A 23,189-nucleotide genomic window follows, 5' to 3' on the forward strand; every position below is an offset into this window, starting at 1 on the left:
AGTTTTGTTAATTTAATCCTTAATTCCATTTAAAGCGGTCACGGCTTGGGCGCATCATATTAATAGCTATCATACATCTACCTGTGGTGACAATCACCACCTAATAATTGAGGACACTTTGAAAAAACAAGAATTTAAAAAAAAAAAAGATGAAAAGAAAAATATAGTAGTTAAAATTGACAATAGACAATCCAGGTTCAATGTAGTGTAAAATTTCAAGATCAAAACTAAACTTAGTAAAATTATTCCATTGGTCAACACGCTCTACATTGCTCTATCAATGTTATCTCATAAAGGCTTAAACAGACTGAATGTTATCAAATAGATCATTAAAATAATGAACCCTTTATGCTGTAATCAGCGCATCTCATAAAAACGACAATCCCCCTAATACTGATGAACAACAAAAGACAAACTTATAAGCTCCTAACTCCGCGGCACAAGAACGGAAGATCTGCACAAGGGACTTAAAAGTTTTACTTAATAGTCTTAATTTGGTGCCCCGGTGTAAGCCGCTTCGTGCTGACCCTCCCTAGGGCTGCGATAGAGAGTATCGATAATTATAATGTATTGTGATGATAAAATAATCAAGTAAAGCAAGGGTGGGTTGCACCAACTTACTTTAACTATAACTGTAACTTTTAAAAAACTTGATGATAACCTTAACCTTAACTAAGAACGCCTCTGGTGCAACCTACCCTTAGTCGCTTATTTCTATTCTTAGTCGCTTTATTAAGTAATTTGTATTAAGTAATTTATTAAGTAATTTCTATTCTTAGTCGCTTTATTAAGTTATGCATGTTAAAAAGTAAATTGAAATCTAAAAGTTAATTGAATAATAATTTACAAATAAGTAACATAGAGATTCCGTTTTTAATGCAGAAAATTATTCTTCTGTAATTTATTTTTAAAAGTATAAACCACAGTTTATATTGATTTTCTTAAAATTAAATAAGTTTGACAATACTAGTATAAAATTATTGTTTTCTAACGATAAAACATCAAAATATCTACTTGTTAATACTTATTAAATGTAAAGTGTATCTTCTTTTTATACACTAATAAATAATACATTTGTTACTTAAAATAGAAAATATTATATCTAGATCAAATTGGCACAATATAAACATTGTAATACAATTGAACAAAACGATACTAAATATCGAAAGTAAAATTTAACAAAAAAAAAAACAATTTAAAAGTATCGATAAAAAACAGCACATCCCTACAAGGTATCAAAGTACCTTGTTTGCGCTGGCCTCACATAATTGCTGTATCGATGTATTGTGTAAGCTCATAAACTAATTATCTGCACATTTTTTCAAACAGGAACCGCTATAATTGCGTCGGTGCCTTTTCCGAAGCCCGCAGTCTGTTATTTAAAAAAAACTATCCTAATAAGCTGATTGACACATGCCTATTTATTTTTGACGAAGGAACAAAATGCGATTCGCTGTGGGTCCTTTCCCTGCCTTTATTTTTGATATGTAGTTGAAAAGAAAGTTGAAAAAATTACGTCCGTTCTTTTTGCACTGAGAGAATTAGGATTTCTTTATGGGTTATAAAAATCATATTTAATTTAATTGATATCCGATATAATGATAAATTATAAATAATGACATAGTGATGTTTTTATTAAAATTTGAAATTGGAACTCATTCACAAACTACGCTAAGTATGAGGTCATAGGAATAGATTTTTTCGTGTAAAGTTGTTAACGAATGAATATTTCAACTTTATTTTCCTCTTGCATTACATTTTTGGCCAATTCTTTCCCAACATTTGTAAATCGTAAAATTAAACACTGTTGACACATGAACAAATTATATTACGAAGACAATGAGGAATGAGGATCGTAAATTTTAAGTTCAATATTTATTCCTCTGTACGCACACTTTTCTTAAAATCTATACCCACCATTTTAACTTCAAAAAGTGTAACAAACGAAAATGATAATACTTTAGGATGTGTATAATATTTTATAGAGTTTTATAAAGTTCACTTTAAAATTAGCAGCGCTACTTACTGCAGTAAGTCTTACGTTTTTTTCGACTTTTATGTTTGTATGAGAAACACCCCAACGCCATACAGAAATAATAAATACTCTATTAATGAGTTCTATGTTCCAGTACGTCCTGTATAATATTATGATGATGATGATGATTCTCGTTTATATTATAAATCAGCTAATTAGCTGATAACTTAAACATATAGCAACAACATAATATGAATCAGATATAATGAAATAGATTACATTTATTATATCATCGGTTATTCAGTCTGCGCCACAGAAATATTTACTTTTCACATTATACCAATTTATTTATGATAGTGATGTGCTAGCGAACTATCGAGTATCGAGTACTCTACACTTTTACAGTTACTTACGGACTTTGTCGTGGTACGTCCGTGGTATTCTAGATTTATCCTTTTGTTTATTAATCACTGGATACCAAATAGTTCAGAACCCAGCCATCTTCCTGATTGAAATAAGGATGCTTTTCAATTTCTATCGCCTAGCACAAGGGCCATACGGCATACCTGTGTACTTTTGACGAGGTTGATCCAGCGTAAATAAATTATCGATTACTTTTTTTCGCCAGGTACAAATACCTCAAGCCACCAAATTCGGTCGATAAGTTACCAGCGGCCGTTCATCTCTCCGAGTTCTTCCATGCTGCTCCGGGATATGGAGTACAAATCCTCCACGAGAAGCATCAGATCTCTCTCACATGAGGAAAGAGAGTATAAAACGAACGCGAACATCCCTAGCGATGGTATGTATGTTTTTATTATTGTTTTTATTATTGACACGATTTTGTTCGGTTCATTTAAGTTTTAAGGTAAAGTATTTCTCTGCAACACAGTATGCAACTTAGCACACTGTTTATCCTCGTCGCCTAAGCAAATAAACCAACAACGACAATAGACGATTATAAAAAATTGTTGCTTATGTATTCAAATAATTATTAGGATCACATTATTATAATATATATATAAATGGATTTTTAATTGTGTTAGTAGCGCTAAAACCGCTTAACCGATTGGGCTAATTTTAGTCTTAAAATATTCGTAGAAGTCCAGGGAAGGTTTTAAAGTGACACGAAGTTCACCAGGACAGCTCGTCTCCTATAAAAGACGACACATTTGGCAATGTAATTATTCATCGCTAAAGTAATTTAGCGTTAAACTTTTATCGACAAACACTGTCACATCACTAACTTCATAATTGCAGAGGGAGACGACAACATCCATCTCGCGAATTTCATAATTCATTTCTAACATTAATCGTAATTGAAAAAAGTAATGACAGGTAACGACACCAGTCGTCGGCACTAGCGCATAATTTCGCTGTAATGATGTCCTAAATAACTACGCAAGTGTCTCGGTGTGTGCTAAATACATTATTACCAGTGGAATCACGACCCTCTAACTGCCGTCTTATTTGCCGACGAACTGAAAATTGTATGCCGATGAATCTAGTAGACAAGGCACAGAATATCACACATTCTAAGACAAAACTTGAAGAAATGATAAACGTGAATTGTGCGTACGGAGGATGTAATTCGGCATAAAAAAAGTTGGTCATCCTGAAATCAGTTAGGTATGTCTCGATTTAAAATAAATTAAATAATGTTAAGAAATCAAAGATCAAAATAATAATAAAAATCTAAAACTATTACCTACTACGTCAGAAATAAAAATAAATTTTAACAGATTGGGCTAGGTGACGGCTTTACAATAATTATATTGGCTCTGGATTTTATATTTATTAACATATTATTAAATAAATAATTAATAGGTCCTGACTCCTGACTGTTACTATACTATGTACTTTTTTTTATATTTTGGGCAACAATATGTTTATTGTGCGTACATAACTAATCATTTGACCTACTTTGCCCTTACACATGTACCACTTATCTTCGTCCTTATTTAAAATTAAATAGTAAAAATATGTAAGTACAAGCGAATATAGAGCATGCTCATTTTTAATTCGTCTTTTAAATATAAAAACAAACTAGATGACCTGCCTGCCTAGCATATTACGCCAACGAGATATCTCACGCTACATGTTTTCTCGATTTTTGATGGTTTGTCTCTTCATCTCTATTGACCCTAGCATATGTAAAACATTTTTCTCGCGTAGATCTATCATCGAAATAACACATTTTAATAGAGATTTGTCGAGATAATGTCGAGATTTTGACATTATGAGACGAGTAGTTTTTAATTATCTCGAGAGTGAGATATCTCGTTGGCGTATGCTAGGCAGGCAGACGAACATCATATTATCACTTCTCACCTAATATAAACTATCCCTGTACTTCCACAAATATTTAAGACTAAAATAATTAGAAAATCGGTCCAACCGTTCTTGAGTTTTTAGGAAGACCAACAAAATTTATGATTCATTTTTATTAGATAGAATCTGTCATATTGTGAATAATATTTATTTAAATACAAATAGCAACACTTTTAAGCTAACCAACACCTCAATGCTAAGGTATCTTACACAATGTTAAAATACAAACGCCCGCACTCAGAGGAAGGAGACATATTGTAATGATGATTAAACTTCAATTTAATGAAGAATTTGACAGATAATGTACGGGGCTTATTTTTTTATGAAATAATGGGGCAAACGAGCAAACGGGTCACCTGATGGAAAGCAACTTCCGTCGCCCATTGACACTCGCAGCATCAGAAGAGCTGCAGGTGCGTCGCCGGCCTTTTAAGAGGGAATAGGGTAATAGGGGAGGGTAGGGGAGGGTAGGGAAGGGAATAGGGGAGGTAAGGGAAGAGAAAAGGGTAGGGGATTGGGCCTCCAATAAACTCACTCACACACAGCGCAAGCGCTGTTTCACGCCGGTTTCCTGTGAGCCCGTGGTATTTCTCCGGTCACGCCCGCCCATTCGTGCCGAAGCATGAATCTCCCGAGTCATATGTCATAATCTTCATTTAGTTACAGTTAAAGTAAATAATATTCGTAACTGATGCGGTTGACGGACACATTTTGATTCCTAACTTCGCTGTCAAACAGGCTCTGGAGTCTGGACGGTGTTTAACATGACAGAAGAGAGGTGTCATTGACCGTCTGAAAGTGTGTATGTCCGTAATATTGTAGTATCTATACGACCTGCAAACCTTCAAGAAAAGAGCGTATACCCTCTTAAAAGGCCGGCAACGCACCTGCAGCTCTTCTGATGTTGCGAGTGTCCATGGGCGACGGTAGTTGCTTACCATCAGGTGACCCGTTTGCTCGTTTGCCCACTTATTTAATAAAAAAAAAAAAAAATCTAAACGATCTAGTTATTTTTCTACTTGTCCTGTCTACACCTTCCTAGCCCATGTTTTTGGGCGTACACTCGGCAAGCCCGCGCCATCAGCGGCAATCTGCGCTAATGGAGGTTATTAGCTGTTACTAATCCTGCGCCCGCGCATGTCAACTGTTTGCTTGATTAGCTCTTGATTAGGTCTTAATAGAGCAGAGCAGGTTTTAAGTTTTGTTAAAAAAGCACTCTTACAGTAGTTTTAAGGGCCGCGAAGACTGCAGACTAAAGACGGTCGGTCAAAAATTTTGTTGAATGCTTCATCAGTATGAAGGTGTAACAGTGAAATAAGGGGGCAAACGAGCAAACGGGTCACCTGATTGAAAGCAACTTCCGTCGCCCATAATAATCATAATATCTATGGACGCTTCACACCACGTCAGTCTGACCCCGTGCTAAGTACCTAAAGGACTTGTGTTACAGGTACCAGACAACGGAAATAAATTTAATACTTTTATACTATACATATATTTAAGATTTTTATTATATCATACACATATTTAATACACATCCAGACCCGGGAACATTGAAAACTTTTTGTTCCGTCGGCGGGATTCGAACCCGCGACCCCCGGCTTGAGCTACCAACGCGCTCACCACTGAGCCACAGAGGTCGTCAAATGGACACTCGCAGCATCAGAAGAGCTGCAGGTGCGTTGCCGGCCTTTTAAGAGGGAATAGAGGAGGGTAGGGATGGGAATAGGGTAGGGGATTGGCCTCCGGTAAACTCACTCACTCGGCGAAATACAGCGCAAGCGCTGTTTCACGCCGGTTTTCTGTGAGAACGTGGCATTTCTCCGGTCGAGCCGGCCCATTCGTGCCGAAGCATGGCTCTCCCACGTAAAGATATAAGATAGAGGTGGCCATATAGTTTAATATTATGTTGTATTAAAATATGTTTATAATAAGCATATATACTGCATTTATATTATCTTTAGCGTTTCACAACATATCACTAAAAGATTTCATACAAAACATGATAGTTGCCAATCGCTTTTTCATAACTTTGGCACAATTCAAATAAAGCTTTTTACAGAGTGTTAGAACTTTTATCCCCCCATCAATACTAATATTATAAATGTGAAAGTGTGTCTGTCTGTCTGAACCGATTTAGCTGAAATTTGGTATCGTGATATTTTGAGTCCCGGCAAAGGACATAGGATACTTTTTATCCCTGAAAAAGGTACGATTCCCGCGCGATATACACATTCACACAAATATAAATCCAAACTATAAAACCATACAAGAAAAATTACCAGCAAAACAATTCGATTTAAACCATCCATACACCCATAATGATACAGAAGACGTGTTGCAACAAATCATCAAGTCGGTAGCCTGAACCTATTGGGATGTAATACGTGTCCGACAATCGTAATGGCCGTCCGACAATCAGAGGCGGCGTAAGGCGTGGGCGGTGTGGGCCACCGCCCACGGCCTCGCGGTCCATGGACCTCGTGCCCCTTGGACCACGAGTTTTGATACTCTTATTTTCATAAATGAAAAGTTTTATAAATAAAAGTTTGAGTATCAGAAAATTCTTTTTCTCGACAAAATCCGTTCTCTGGCGTCATCCAAAAGTGAAAAAAATTGGTCTTTCAGCGCTGCTACTTTCACAGTGAACTCTTTACGAGAAACACATACACACCCTAAAGTATTATCACTTAATTTTGTTACACTCTCGCCCCCATCTTTAGGTCTTGCCCCGCCACTGCCGACAATTGTAATGGCCGTCCAACAATCGGAACCGTCCAATTACTGCCCTGATGGAACACCTTGCGACTCGCCAATACCATGCTGATTAGATTCCAATAACAATGTATGCGATGTTTGAACGTCATGTCCTTACTTAGAGCAAAGGTTTTGGTTTTGATAATTGGTTTTTACAGCGTAGCGTACTACTGATGAAATGGATTAATGTCTAAAAACTTTTGTCAGGCCTTCGGGTTGTCGGCGGGGCTAAAATGGTCGCTTTGAAGAATCATGATATGAATCATATTATGATTCATTTTTCTAAAATCGCAAAATGCAACTCTGCTTGCAATTCATTTCTGTATTTTTGTACTGATTTGACATTTGTCAGTTTGACAGTTTTGACAATTCATTTGCTGAATTGATTGAGAGGAATTGCTAAATGTGACCATTTTAGCCCCGCTGGTAGGTTCAAAACTAAACTCTGGATAGTCTAGTTTTGAACAGCTTGCCATTGGTAAGAAGTAACGTAAAATTGTGACATAGTTTAAAAAAAATAAGAATAACATGTTTCGTTAACGACTAACGTTAATGAAGACAATAAACACAACATTTATTTAATATAGCATGTTGTAAGTTATAAGTGTTATAACTTTATGCAACAAAGATTGCCATCACTCCAGATCTATAACGATGATGCACGTATCAAAATTGATGAAACAAAAAGTTGAATGGTTCATTCAGAAGCAGGTCATCAACCTCGGGATGGCCTACGAGAAATAACAATAACTTCAAATGCGAGAGAGAAAAAACAGACGCCGACAGTCATTACTGGGACCATAGCTTTAAGAACCGCTAGATAGGGCTATAATTTTGATAATTCGGCAGGTCTACCATTTAAAGTATTCCCACCTGAGCTAAGCAGAAATAATGTGTTTTTATTGTCAAAAAGTAGCTTATGTAACTTCGGAACCTAAACTAGAACTACCGTATTCCAAGTGTTATGTTTTTTTGGTACATAAAACGATGGAGGACAACATTTCATTCGTTCTGAAAGCACATAAAAACGTGCTTCGAAACATTATATTATGATTAAATGCTACATTTACCAGTTACTTACTTTACTAAATAGTTACTACAACTATTCAGTAATATATTCTAAAGGTTAATAAATTCCTAATGACTCTATATCCTACCTGACCTAATAACTATTGTGTGTAATGACCGTAGGTAATGACTCTATATCCTACCTGAGTGTGCCTAAAATATGAATCAAACTACAAATTACATTATCTTTTCAACCCCTATTCGTCACTTTGAAAAGCTGAAAAAATAATGGCTTCACGATCAAGGTGATGGCTTCATGATTACACAAATTGATCCATTAAAAAGAAATTCACACCTGTATGAAAAGTTATTTGGGAAAACATTCAATTGAGCTTCGCGGCTCATTTCCGGTATCGGTGATCTGATTGATCAATCTCGATGATCGATATCGGGTGCTATTACACGGCTACCGTACCCATTGTTACAAGTGAAAAAAATAATCGGACTCAATGAGGGTTCCGTAGTGGGAATTAAAGTTTGTGAAGCCGCATGATTTGACAATTTGGGATTTGGAATTTGGGAAGTAAAGATCCTAGCCGTTATGATTCTCATACGCGTCATTTTTTTTTTAATTAATAAATTTGCTATCGATTTCGTCATAATCAGATGTTTAAATTTGTTTTACAATATATTGATGACGAGCTCTAGCCCGCGGCTTTGCTCGCGTTAAGAAGTATTATTAGTATTAAGTATTATACAAACTTTCATCCCCTATTTTAACCCCTTGGGTTTGGAATGGATAAAAATCCTTTCTTAGCGGTCAGCGGTCGGTCTTAGCCTAGGTCATAACATCTACCTGCATGCCAAATTTCAGCCCGATCCATCCAGTGGTTTGGGCTGTGCGTTGATAGATCACTATGTCAGTCAGTCACCTTTGAGTTTTATATATATATATATATATATATATATATATATATATATATATATATATATATATATATATATATATATATAAGATATACAGAACCTGTATATATATATATATATATATATATATATATACAGGTTCTGTATATCTTATATATATATATATATATATATATATATATATATAAGATATACAGAACCTGTATATATATAAGATTATATATATAGATTTACTCCTCAGGATTTTAAGTAAGATTTGTGTCGGTTTTAAAAGACCATAAAACATTTTTTTTTTCCATGCTGTAGCTCAAACGTTATTTTGCTAAGAAAAATGTAGAGCCATACAACGTTCCTTTTTGAAAGTCGATTAAAAAAAATCTTCTTTTAATTTTGTAATTCGGTTACAGAACCCTAAGAATCGATGAAATAGTGTTCGTCCGATTTCGATTAGAATCAGTAAGCGCTGCGGTTGCACTTACTCAAATAAAGTCAATCTTGGTGGGCGTGTGAAAATTTGATAACGAAATATCGACGAGGGCTCCCAGCTGCGGTTTCAATCGGCGGGATGTAATCGGACGTGGGCTAGATGTCGTCCCCTTTGGGGTTGTTTATATCGTTGTCGTGTCGTGCTAAGAAAATATCAAAATCGCAACCAATTAAAAAGATTTTATCTTATATATAAAATTCTCATGTTTTTTTTTTTTATGAAATAAGGAGGCAAACGAGCAAACGGGTCACCTGATGGAAAGCAACTTCCGTCGCCCATGGACACTCGCAGCATCAGAAGAGCTGCAGGTGTGTTGCCGGCCTTTTAAGAGGGAATAGGGTAATAGGGGAGGGTAGGGAAGGGAATAGGAGAGGGTAGAGAAGGGAATAGGATAGGGGATTGGGCCTCCGGTAAACTCACTCACTAGGTGAAATACAGCGCTAGCGCTGTTTCACGCCGCTTTTCTGTGAGAACGTGGTATTTCTCCGGTCGAGCCGGCCCATTCGTGCCGAAGCATGGCTCTCCCACGTATAATGTCACAATGTTAGGCCGCGTACTCCTCCGAAATGGCTTTACTGATTTTAACAAAATTTTACATGCATATTCAGTGGGTCTGAGAATCGGCTACTGGGTACTTTTTATATCGATAAGTGCATTTGTTGAATAAGTAATAGTAAATTATTACAACTCGAGACTGACCGCGACCAATGTTTGTGCGACGAGATAGCGATGGACGTTGCCATGGTGACATACTTATTTAGTCACTTCAATAAAATAATACGGGCGAAATACTTTATATGGCAAAAAAACGTTTGCCGGGACAGCTAGTAATTTTATAATAATAACTAGCTGTCCCGGTGAACTTTGTGTCACTTTAAAACCTTCCCTGGACTTCTACGAATATTTTAAGACTAAAATTAGCCCAATCCGTTCAGCCGTTCTCGAGTTTTGCGCCTAGCAACACATTCAGCGACTCATTTTTATATTATAGATAATATCTATGGACGCTTCACACCACGTCAGTCTGGCCCCGTGCTAAGTACCTGAAGGACTTGTGTTACGGGTACCAGACAACGGAAATATACTTAATACTATTATGTGTGTTCGATAGAAAATAAAAAAACTCAAACAAATAATATTGTAATTCTTAGCTTTTTGTTTGATGATCAGATATTGTCAGAAGCGTATCGATCATCATTTCAGTAACGTTCGTTCGTTGTATCAGTACTATGCATCGCCCCTCGTTTCGTCTCGGTGCAAAGTAGGGTCAATTCAGACCGCACGTGATGCGTAGATGCCTTTTTTTTATGAAGTAAGGGGCAAACGAGCAAACGGGTCACCTGATGGAAAGCAACTTCCGTCGCACATGGACACTCGCAGCATCAGAAGAGCTGCAAGTGCTTTGCGTGAGCCGTCTTACAAATCTGTCAAATCTATACAAATTTAGAAATGCATCTACGCGTCACGTTGCGGTCTGAATTGACCCTAAGAATTAAAAAAAATAGTGATATTCCATCTACGATCCATAAATCGGCAGTCTTCGATTGTAAAGCACGACAGGAACATAAGTGATTTTATTTACACTAAACTTACATTCATTTGTAGATTCGCAGTTTTTGCATGTTCATAAAAGACTAGAATACATTTTTGTTCGAATCATATTACACCTACTTATGTAATGGACTCATATTAATATGGCATACACAATAACAGTTATATTCCTAACTATATTACGTTAGAGGATATTTAGTATGACGTACTTGTGGTCACATTTGACCGCGATAACCCCTAAACACATTGTTTCAAATATAATATATATGTATATTGTTTCATTCATTAATATAATATTTACGTTTTATCCTTAGGTTGCTTAGTAATTCTAATAGTAAATTGCTTGTTCAATAATATAAACGGGGACTCAATTCTCATGCCTCGAAACTCACTTTCATAGGATAAGATACAATAAGATCGAGTGCGATCTTATTGTAGAATTTGTGTAGACAGTAATGTAGTCGTAACGGCCACTGCATGAGGGCTATCACAGAACAATAAAACCTCATACACAGAATTAAAAAATCGGCCGAGTGCGAGTTGGACTCGCGCACGACGGGTTCCGTACCACAATAGAGCAAAATTAGGTTGAAAATTGTGTTTTTGGATGGGAGCCCCCTTAAATAATTAAATTTCTTTAAATTTTATTATTAATTACTAAAGTACATACAAATACAACTGAGTATTTCGTCAATATTTCAAGTGCCTATGTATTGCCGATAACGCCAATATCTATAATCATATCGAGCAAAAAAAAGCAAAAAAATCACGTTTGTTATATGGAAGCCCCTTTAGGTATTAATTTTATTTTGTTTTTAGTAGATATTTGTCGTTATAGCGGCAACAAATCACAATCTGCGAAAATTTCAGAAGTCTAGCTATAGCGGTTCTTGAGTTACAGCCTGGAGACACACAGACAGACGGACAGACATCGAAGTCTTAGTAATAGGGGTCCTTTTTACCCTTTGGGTACGGAACCCTAAAAAGCAGAAATCTACAAAATCTGCTTCAAAAGTCTAACTTACAAATTATAAGTTTATAATGTTACTAGATGTATCCTGCGATTTCGTTACATCGAAATAATTTCACTGGAATCGTACATTTTCTCAGTTCGAGACTCATAGTATCTCCATACTTACATACATACATCATTCATTTCATTCATTCATTCATACTAAAGGTAGCAAACATACAAACCGATAGACTAATTTCGATTACGGTTTTCATAGCTACAATTAAGTCTCGTCTATCTCGTCTCGCCGTGTAATATACATTATGCACTAAGCCCCCCTAATTAAGGGGGCCCCTAATTCGTTCCACTATTTTCTATTTCCACTTGAATACTTAAGTGCGGTTGATCTGTCGCGAAAATCGAAAAACCGGTTTTCCATCTGCGGTTTTTCGTTTGTCTAATTATCTTTTCTGAAACGAAGAGTGACTTCGAATGATTGGAACTTTTATACTCAAGCATTAATTTTCCTGGGCCTCTATCATGAGCTCTTAAATCCATTCTTTTTACGTCCTTATCTGACTGTATAAGGACGTAAAGTGAATGGATTTAAGAGCTCATGATAGGGCCCCTGACTGTACTTAGCCAGAGAATTTAATTTTCCTGAGTGTATCTACTTAACTATAATAATAATAATCAAATCAAATCATTTAATTCGGGCATTAGAGGCCCATATAGCAAATACCTTTTAAATATAACATACATATTTTATATATACTTAAAAACTAACACTGTCACATTTTGCCGACGACGTGACTCGCTTCGTTCCGGAGTCTCCCCCGGAACCTCCGATAGACTACATCCATCGGCCAGAACTCCGGCGCCTCGAAAGTCGACAGAAGAAATAATTATAATAATTAATATCTATGGACGCTTCACACCACGTCAGTCTAGCCCCGTGCTAAGTACCTGAAGGACTTGTGTTACGGGTACCATACAACGGAAATATATTTAATACTTTTATACTATACATATATTTAAGATTTTTATTATATGATACACATATTTAATACACATCCATGACCCAGGAACTTTGAAAACTTTTTGTTCCGTCGGCGGTATTCGAACCCGCGACCCCGGCTTGAGCTACCAACAGCCCACCAACTGAGCCACAGAGGTCGTCTAAACTGGTTTGTAATTGATTTTCCTGACCGTACAACTGTACTAAGACCGCATAGAAGTAGTCTTCATTTAAGAGCCCATATGACCCTAACTTGACTACACACTTTAACCTAGATCTCAAAATCTGTAAGGTCTAGAAAACTGATTTTTTGACACAAGTAACTTCAGTTCATAAAGATTAATGCTCAAGACGAAAACACGATTACTCAAAAAATGCTCGATAGTTTCTTTTTTACAAAAAACCTTGTTTTAGACACATTTTTGCTTGGATCTTCGAAGTTTGCTATCTTTTCTTTAATATTTTTTAATATCTAAAAAGGTATTGATAAAACCTAAATTTGCTCAAAACACTTTTTTCATAATCATTATAGTTCGTCTTTTATTCAAGTAAAACTAACTCGGCGATGATTCCGCGTCGTCCTTTGTCACCTGGCATATGAAAGACGGGCGTGAGTGTGAAGAGAGAAGGACGATGTTTGATTTTTAGAGTCAGGTGAGCTCTTAATTTGTTAATATAATGCCACTTGTTATCAGTCAACCAACATCGGAAAATATTTAAAACTGATTAAACTTTTAAAAAAGTTGTAAACAAATTGAGTTGGTTTTCTACCTGTCAAGCGAAGCCTTACTAAAGCCTTGAGTACTTGTATAAAAACTAAAAAGTAAGAAAGTAGTACAAATTCCAAAAAGTACATGAAGTGTAAGAATACACGTGCGAGTTACCAACAATATAATATTATGTAAAAAGAACACAAAAAAGTTAATTTGTGAATATTATTATCAACTGTTCATAAGCTATATTAGATGTTTCGTAAAATTGTAGTAGAATAAAAGTTACCTAAATAAAAGAACAAGTTATTAGCATACAAACTAAAAACCAGTGAGAACACTGAAAACATTAAAGCAAGTGTTAACTTATTATGAACAGAATATAATTTTAATATGCATGCACAATAATAATATATTGTACGTGTACCCGATGCCAAAATATAGGTTTAGTCTAAAGACAAAAAGATAGACTTTTTTAAAAGATACTACAAAACGCGTAATCGTATTACAATTTACAAAACATGTCAAATTAAGAACAGGAAATCGGATGAAACCGAATAAAGATGATCGTTACAACACAAATTTCTCAAATCGATTCTGTTCCGAGTGGATTATCCGGATAATGTGTTATTACTGGTTATAATGTAGATCCGTACCAGAAGGTAGCCGTGTTAAAATAATTGATTGTAGTACACTTAAAGTGTAACACACTATGCCGAGCCGCAGCGTATCGGAGCGGAGAGCAGTGCATTGATTCTTGATAGATTTGAGTACAGTGAATTGCCAAAATCCGCATTCCGCAGCACACCCTTGTTGGGAAGTAAATGGGCAGGACGCAAACCCGCCTTGTAGTAATACTAGTCCTGTGTTTCAACTCACGACATAGTGATGCGATCATTTTCTGTACTCAAGCGGTTCGATCTTTTCGCTCTGGCCCCGACACGCTGCGGCTCAGCATAGCGTGCGCGAACCTTTACAAGACAAATCGGGATTACCATCCTTCTCTGATATATGCAGCTAGAAAGGGATAAAATGACGCTATCCGATACGGGTTTTCCTTCAAGGATAGTGATGTGATTCGTTTTTTTCGTGGGTTTATTTGTAAGGTTTCTTTATGTGTTGCTCATTACACTGCGAGCTTGTATCCTGTGCCGACCGCAGGCTCTGAGCCACCTGACCCGATATTACCGATATTTGATTGCTAAACAACAATATCGTGGTCCAATTTACCCATAAAACATGCCTATTTGTGGAAAAAATTGACTTGAAACGCACCGTTTTCATTCACCGTTCGTTAGGATAATACATTAGCGGCTTTTCTTATTCAATCCGTATTTTAATATGGATAGTAAAATATCTAGATGCTGGATAGAGATTACTTTCCGAGGTGAGAAATCATTTACATTCTCCAATTAGTCTTAAGAAGTTAAGTCTTAAGAAGTTATATATAAAGGGGGGTAAAATAGGGGATGAAAGTTTGTATATAATATACTTCTTAATGCGAGCGAAGCCGCGGGCAAAAGCTCGTGTAAATATAAAGTAAAGATGACTCTATCAAATTAATCACATATTTTTCTATTACGCGGTTAAACATTCTAATTGGTAGCATTTTAAATAAAACTTTCTTCTTATTTAATCAGGATGAAATCAACACGGCATGACTCGCCACGCATTAGCATCAACAAATGAAGTGGCATTCAGGAATCTAAACGTAAAAGAACATTAGTCCCAAACGCGCGCTCGCCCGCCTGGCAATGATTCGATTATCCCAGTGAGAGGACACGAGGAGTGGTGAGCAGTTGCTCGAAGTTGAGAAAATTCTAACTATTCATTATCCCCTGGTGCAAGTAACATTTAATTCGAAAATTGCGACAGCGCAGTTAGAAATGAAAAATAGGGTTAAATGTAACATTTCTTTTTCCACAAACGGCTCAAAAATGAGCTGATGTTTGCTGTAGTGCTCAGGATTGCCAGAAACCTGCAAGATTAAAAATTTTTGGGATTTCAAAAAATACGTCGCTAAACAAAATAAAATTAATATTTAACGGGGGCTACAACAAACGTGTTTTTTTTTTTGCTAGTTTTTGCTCGATATCAATAACTGCAACACATAGGCACTTGAAATATTGACGAATAACTCAGTTATATTTGTACTTTAATAGTCAATAATAAAATTTAAATAAATTAAATAATTAAGGGGGGCTCCCATACAAAAAACACAATTTTCAGCCTATTTTTGCTCGATTGAGATACGGAACCCTTCGTGCGCGAGTTAAACTCGCAGTTGGCCGATTTTATTATTTCTTAGTTCGGTGTCGAAATTATGGAATGTAAGTTTACTACGAACCTTAGTAGCACACTGCACAACATAACGTAAGAGCAGCTTATTAATACGGGATCGGAGTTGTGTACTTTCCTAACCAATTCGAGATATTTAAGATCGTGCCATATATTGGATCTATTAAAAACTAGGCCTTTACATCCGTTATGGATGATTTATACAGTATTTTTCAGAGCAAAATAACCACTCCTCACCTGGGACAAGATTTTTAAATGTCCGTATGGTTGCCCAAGCGCATACGGCATTCTCGCATCATAGTCGGCCTAGTCCAGGGGAAAGAACTAGTCAATACGTCTGGGATCAACTATGTGCGGGTTTCCTCGGTGAAGGAAAACATCGGTTTTCCTTCCCCGTACGAGCGTCCGTATTATGTACTTGAGATCAGAAAATGTCTCATAGGTACACGCCTCCACCCGGGTTCGAACCTGCACCCTCTAAGAGTGCGAACCAAAGGTCTACCCATTAGACCACGGACGCTCATTGGATCTATACCTACATAATATTTCGTCGACTTTTTTCTCGTGAAATTATTTCATTTGGCTATTGAATAGTCAGAAAAGGCTGGACAGGAAGCTAATTTTATCTTGTTAATTATTGTATAACCTGCACTATCCTGGTATATCCGTGGTCACCATGGAACAATCCAGATATTATCCAAATATGGTTTGGTGGCATACTGACCACGAAACAGTGGCGTAGCATTAAGGGACAAGGTGGGGCCCCCGAGCTCACTAGCTTTTCAATATCTGATTTACAAACCACGAATTGCAAATGATTCGTATCCATTATATTTTTTTTCTGAGGTATATTTTAGATATTAAAGTATTAACAACTAATTAGTTTTGAACTTAAACAAACTTAGACTGAAAAAGTTAACTGGCACGTCTAATTTCAAAATACGCCTGTGTTGAGGGGCTTCGCCTACATTTTAAATCTTGCGTGTTGCGTCGCCATTATTTGGGGCCCTATTTTTTTGTCCCAGGGTGCTCGGTTACCTAGCTACGCGACTGACCATGAGCGAAGCTTTCCTCAACGTTTTTGTCTATGCTACGATGTTCGTAGAGGCATCGTAGAGGAAAATACAATTTCCTCCATTTGTATTTCCTCTACTTTTTGGGGTGAAATAATTTTACAAACTTGTTTTGGTGTTATTAACAAAACAACTGTTATTTTGATGTTGATAATATTTAAAATATTATCCCCATTTCGCCGTTATTTTGTTGTGTAAAATTAAAAGGTTTTAATTCAAATCAATCACGTAGAGCTTGGCAAAGTAAGTAGGGTAAATTACTAGTAGATTGGACAGTACTGGTCATTGGAAAAAGCACAAAAACACCATATTTATTAACGTTGCTTTAAAAACTGACTGTTTTTCTTTAAAAACAGGCGTTCTTTTACTTTAAAAACAGGAAATTTTTAAAGCAACATTAATAAATATGGTGTTTTTGTGCTTTTTCCAATGACTGGCAAAATAATTTTGAACGATTGAAAAACATCAACTACGGTCGACTATCACTAAAATTATTGTGCTGGGATGCAACCTTTTGAAGTTACATTACAATGACTTTATTCGTCGCAAATGTCTCGAATTCTTACAGCGTTGCTGTTCTTCGAAATGGAACTCCGCGTATATCAAGTCTATTCTTTGGTTTATGTGGCTTTTATCACGGAAAAAAATTGCTTGGAACCGACTCTTAATATTAACAAATAAAAAAAGTAGCCTAGTAATGTCACTGTTAGTGTAGACTGTAGATTGTAGAGTCGAGATGTAACGCTTGCCCACTAGTCCGCGTATGTTATAAAGGCTCTATTTCAGCCTTATCTTGGAGAAAAAATATCTCTGAGGAGACTCTAAAGACAAGCATAAAGTAGGCAGTAGGTAGACTAAGAATTTCATTGTGAGTGTAGATTAAAGAGTTCAAATGTAACGCTATAGCATACTAGTCCGCGCATAAGATTTAGGTTTATGGGCTCCTTATCTCGTCCGTCTCTCTCAGGCAAAATAGCTCTGAATCTCTAAACACAAGATTTAAGGCTCCCACACAAATCTGCGAATTCACATCGCATCGCATCGTAATGTCATTTTTATTATGAATTTTGTCGGAGATATTTGCGATGCGATGCGAATTCGCAGTTATGTGTGGGAGCCCCAAAGTAGGCGTTATTCCAGTAGGTAGACTAAGAATGTCATTGTGAGTGTAGAGTCGAGATGTAACGCTAGCCCGCGTATCGCGTGTGCAGCGGATAGTGTTACGGGCGGCGGGCTGTATCAACGATCGTCAATCGCCCGGATCCATTCCCTGTAACAATACCTTTAGTGGGGCCATGAGGAAGGCGTTTAGCGGGAGCAGTAGCGATTAGCCACAAAGGTTTTGCTATCAGCTACTTCATTAAATACAAGAGCTGTAGCTACAGAGCCTTGTCAAAACGGTGTGACGTCAATAATATGATTTCTTGAAGTTGTTAATGATTATATTGCATAAGCTTTGAATCAAAAGTCATTAACTTAAACACTAAACAGTTTCGTTATTTGGAACCAATCGTTATAAATTATTTTAATTCACTTTCATTAAATTCTGCCCATATTAATAAAATATATATTTTGTTTTATGAATTTTCTTACAAAAGCCTGAAAAAAAAAAATTTTAATAATTTTGAGTTAACTTCGTCTACACTTTAATCTATACCGTATACGGGAACCAAATATGCTTATCCCCACTTCGCTTACCCATATATATTACCCGTATATATATATTGTAATTTACCTTACTAATTTTTTTTTATTATTTAATAGGATTTCTTATAAAGATAACTAAGTTGAGCCGTGAGCGTAACTTTTCTTATATTACATTTCTTAACAAAATTCGCTGGTGTAGTGGCCACAACTGTAATCTCAACAAGTTACATTACCCGCAGTGAACGTGTCTTAAGCGACTTGCGCACTCAACCGGACAATTTTACCGTTTTTGCTTTGTAAAGGATTAGATTTTTATTTTTCTTCATATTGCCTTCTTACCTCCGACGAAATTTACTGACGAAGATAAATTGCTTACATTTTATGTTCGTCCGTAGTAATCTGCTTCTATTCTGTTTTCAAGGGCAGCCTCTTTTAGATATAGGTACCACCTAAGTTTTACCACAGAGTCAGACTAATAAATAGCTACTACCTACTACCCAATAAAATAGATTCGACGTTACCTAAATGTTGGAGCTAATGAAGAAATATAATTCACCTACTACCAAATAAAATAGACTCTACGTTACCTAGAGGCTAGAGGTGATAAAGAGATGGATAACTGTGTCCCAGGCCCCTGCGTAGTGACTCGTGGAATGAGAACAATAAACGAGGGACTTTAGTACTTATATTTAGCCCCAATTTCACCAACGTCTGTTAGTATTAACAGCTTGTTAAAATGTCATATCATCTCTTTCATTCATAAGAAAAACAAAAGATTATACATACTAATTCGAGACTTACCTTTAACAGTCGTTGGTGAAATTGGGGCTTAGTATGTTATTTGGTTAAGTTAGCATATAAATAATATTAATTTTGGAATACACAGAGTTTTCCAATCATATCGATCTTCAAGTACACCTTTGTAGCCTCAAAAAATATCGCAAAAAAAGTAAAATAAATCACAGACTATAAAGTGATTAATGACAAAAATACCAGTAAGTCAGTGGAGTTTTGGTGTCGGCTTCGCGGGCGGATGTATAGTGTTACTGTAAGCGATCCTGCTGGAATCGGGGTGGGAATCTTATGGCTTGTACAGCTTCGGACCAGTTTGTGACAACCCTCAAAGTTTTTACTTTTTATCTGTCAAGGTTCGTTGACTTTACGGATAACTTCCCAGTATGCTCTCATGATATTATGAGATTGTTTTTTTTAAACATACTTTTCTTAATGCCGCTTAGTTTATGTAGAAGAATTTATATTTGCATGTTTAACACTCATAATCAGCCGCTATATGAAAAAAAAAGGATCAAAATGTTTTATTCCAATTACCCCGATATTGTTAGAGTCAATTTATTTTCTCACTTTTTGCCATCAGATTCTGGTGAACCTATAGTATTTAAACATCACAATTCGATGACGTAAAATTAATTGACTTACGCTAACCCGTCGGTGCTCTAATGTATGAAAAGTACCCAATAATGATTTCGATTCGACGAGTGTACTCGTTTGCACAAACCCACTTCATTTTGCGGTCTGATCCACTGTTCCTAATTTTGTGCGCTCGAACATGAAATTAAAATCAGGTTAATGTATAATTGAGATATGCACTTAATAAATATTTAATTAGGTGTCTAAATAAAAGCCGTGGGGTGAGTCCGGTGGCGCGGGCGGCGGGCGGGCTGCGGCGTATGATAAAATGTCATGTAAAATAACGCGGCTCGTGATATAGGAAAAACCGCGATGTTTTGTTTGCCATTAATGCAGTATCGATGCTTTTATTCTGCTATTAATACAGAATTTATAAAATTGGTTTGTTAATGTAATACGCTTCAAATGGATATTGTAATTATGTGCAACTTTTTGGAAATGTTTAATGCGGGTGGCTTCAAATGGAGTAGGGTAACCGCTCTGTTGGTAATTGAAATATTTAGTTTTTTTTATCTAAACACGCGCTAGTGCAAGCTAAGTTTGAGCTTACAATAGAAGCATCATCATCATATTATCATCACATGAATAATTTGAAGCATTATTTACTACTAAGGAAAGGTGCTTATTAATTTCACAGCGTTAAAATTCTTAGCCCTAAAAGAATTACTTTAATTTAATGGCTATTTCTTGATTCGGTCTTTTTTATTTAACTTTTTTTAGTCTCTTTACTTTGTAAGTCATTATTTTTCTTACACCTTTTGCTACTACGGCTTACGGTCATACTCAAAGAGATTTAATCACTTCCTAACTTTAATTTTATGAAGAGTTTGACACAATATTAATTGTCTCTTATAAAATCCTATTTCAATTAAGCTTAAATGATCTAAATTTCTCTGCGTACGCCCGTGTTAATACTATAACTTATTTCTTGAGGCAACAATTTGTATTTATGAAGCTGTAGCATACAGTCACGGATAGGGAGCCTAGGTCTGTTGGTGACGTGGGATAATTACTACCCCCCGCCCCCCGGCTCGCCCCCCGCCGTCGCCCGCGGGTTATGTCACATTAACACCCCCGCAGTCCGCGCTGTCAAAACATCGCGCGACGAAATTGCATCGAAAACAACGAAACGATTAAGCGAGTAGTATCGGAATTGCGTTGTTTTTTTAATGATTTTAAAAAATACAAGCTGTTTTTTTTTTTTTGTTTGATGTTTTCAATAGTTTATACAAAGGGTTGAACAGCGCTAAGATGTCATGCGATAGCGCTTTGTATGAAACGGCGGATTTATCTGTGAAGTAGGAATCATGGTTTCACAGCAAAAATAATCCAGAATATATTAGTTTTACAAAGTCTCGAAACCGGAAACGGTACAAACTTATTCCGCTTTTACTCTTATTTGGTCCTTGGCTTTTTCGTCGACAAGACGTTGGAAACTTCTTCATTTTCATTTCTTTCAAACTGCAGAAAAACAACTGTCCAGACAATAAAACAGGAAGAAATCCTACGAATAATAAAAACTAAGGAAGATACGACTTACGAGTCAAAAATTTTGTCCGCGAGTCTACAAAATGTGATCCGAATACATGCATACTTTATGCATCACTCACTTGCATGTATTCGGTACACAATTTTGTGTTTTATATAAGTAACAATTATTAATGTCAACGGATTTATTTCCTAAATTTGAAGGATAGTGTTTCCTAGCTATTGGCATATTTCTTAGTGTACGAAAAAGAACCAAATTCAAAACGGTTGAAGTATGGGGGTTACGTTTTCTTAGTTTTTATTATTCGTAGAAGAAATCCCATCACTACCTTGGATTATCCCTTCATCCACAACATACCTGTAATAGTTGTTTGTACATGTAATAGCCCATAACAATGGCTCGTCAGCGTCTAACGCAAACACGTGACAATCAAGGCCGTTGATTAGGGCCGTAATTAGTCTCCTTTGACGCCGTTTTATGCCGCTAATACATTCCACCTATAATGTGTGATGTGTGAACCTAACCTAACTCAACGGGGGCGGTATTAGCGAATTGAAATGGCAACACTGGTGCCCGTTTCTAACTTTTTAGCAGGAGTGTCCGAGGCCTCGATAGTTGACTCCAAAAGGCGGAGGCTATATGATTTTTATACAAAGGCGTTTTATGCAGCCGTTGATACATTCCACCTTTAATGTGATGTGCACAAAGGGGGAACTAGCGAATTGAAATGGCAACACTGGTGCCCGTTTCTAACTTTTTGGCAGGAGTGTCCTGAGGCCTCGATAGTTGACTCCAAAACGGAGGCTATATTTTTTATGCAAGAGCGTTTTATGCAGCCGCTAATACATTCTACCTATAATGTGTGATGTGCCCAACGGGGGAATTAGCGAATTGAAATGGCAACACTGGTGCCCGTTTCTAACTTTTTGGCAGGAGTGTCTTGAGGCCTCGATAGTTGACTCCACAAGGCGGAGGCTATATTTTTTTATACAAAGGCGTTTTATGCAGCCGTTGATACATTCCACCTTTAATGTGATGTGCACAACGGGGGAACTAGCGAATTGAAATGGCAACACTGGTGCCCGTTTCTAACTTTTTAGCAGGAGTGTCTTGAGGCCTCGATATTTGACTCCACAAGGCAGAGGCTATATTTTTTTATACAAATGCGTTTTATGCAGCCGTTGATACATTCCACCTATAATGTGTGATGTGCCCAACGGGGGAATTAGCGAATTGAAATGGCAACACTGGTGCCCGTTTCTAACTTTTTGGCAGGAGTGTCCTGAGGCCTCGATAGTTGACTCCACAAGGCGGAGGCTATATTTTTTTATACAAAGGCGTTTTATGCAGCCGTTGATACATTCCACCTTTAATGTGATGTGCACAACGGGGGAACTAGCGAATTGAAATGGCAACACTGGTGCCCGTTTCTAACTTTTTGGCAGGAGTGTCCTGAGGCCTCGATAGTTGACTCCAAAAGAGGGAGACTGTATTTTACATAAATCTTTAAGTAATAGTATATTAAAGTATTTAATATT

General features: G+C 36.6%; 1 protein-coding gene across 2 annotated transcripts in view; it reads left to right on the forward strand.

Annotated features, from left to right (window-relative positions):
* The window catches only part of LOC121735552 (protein lozenge-like), a 62,120-nt gene that overhangs the window by 26,379 nt on the left and 12,552 nt on the right, over positions 1-23,189 (forward strand). For both annotated transcript variants that reach the window (XM_042126399.1, XM_042126398.1), the window contains exon 5: positions 2,604-2,777. In XM_042126399.1, coding sequence (XP_041982333.1) covers positions 2,604-2,777 — 174 coding nt within the window. The remainder of the gene's footprint in view (positions 1-2,603; positions 2,778-23,189) is intronic.

The sequence above is a fragment of the Aricia agestis genome, chromosome 17, assembly GCF_905147365.1.
Source record: "Aricia agestis chromosome 17, ilAriAges1.1, whole genome shotgun sequence".
Taxonomy (NCBI): domain Eukaryota; kingdom Metazoa; phylum Arthropoda; class Insecta; order Lepidoptera; family Lycaenidae; genus Aricia; species Aricia agestis.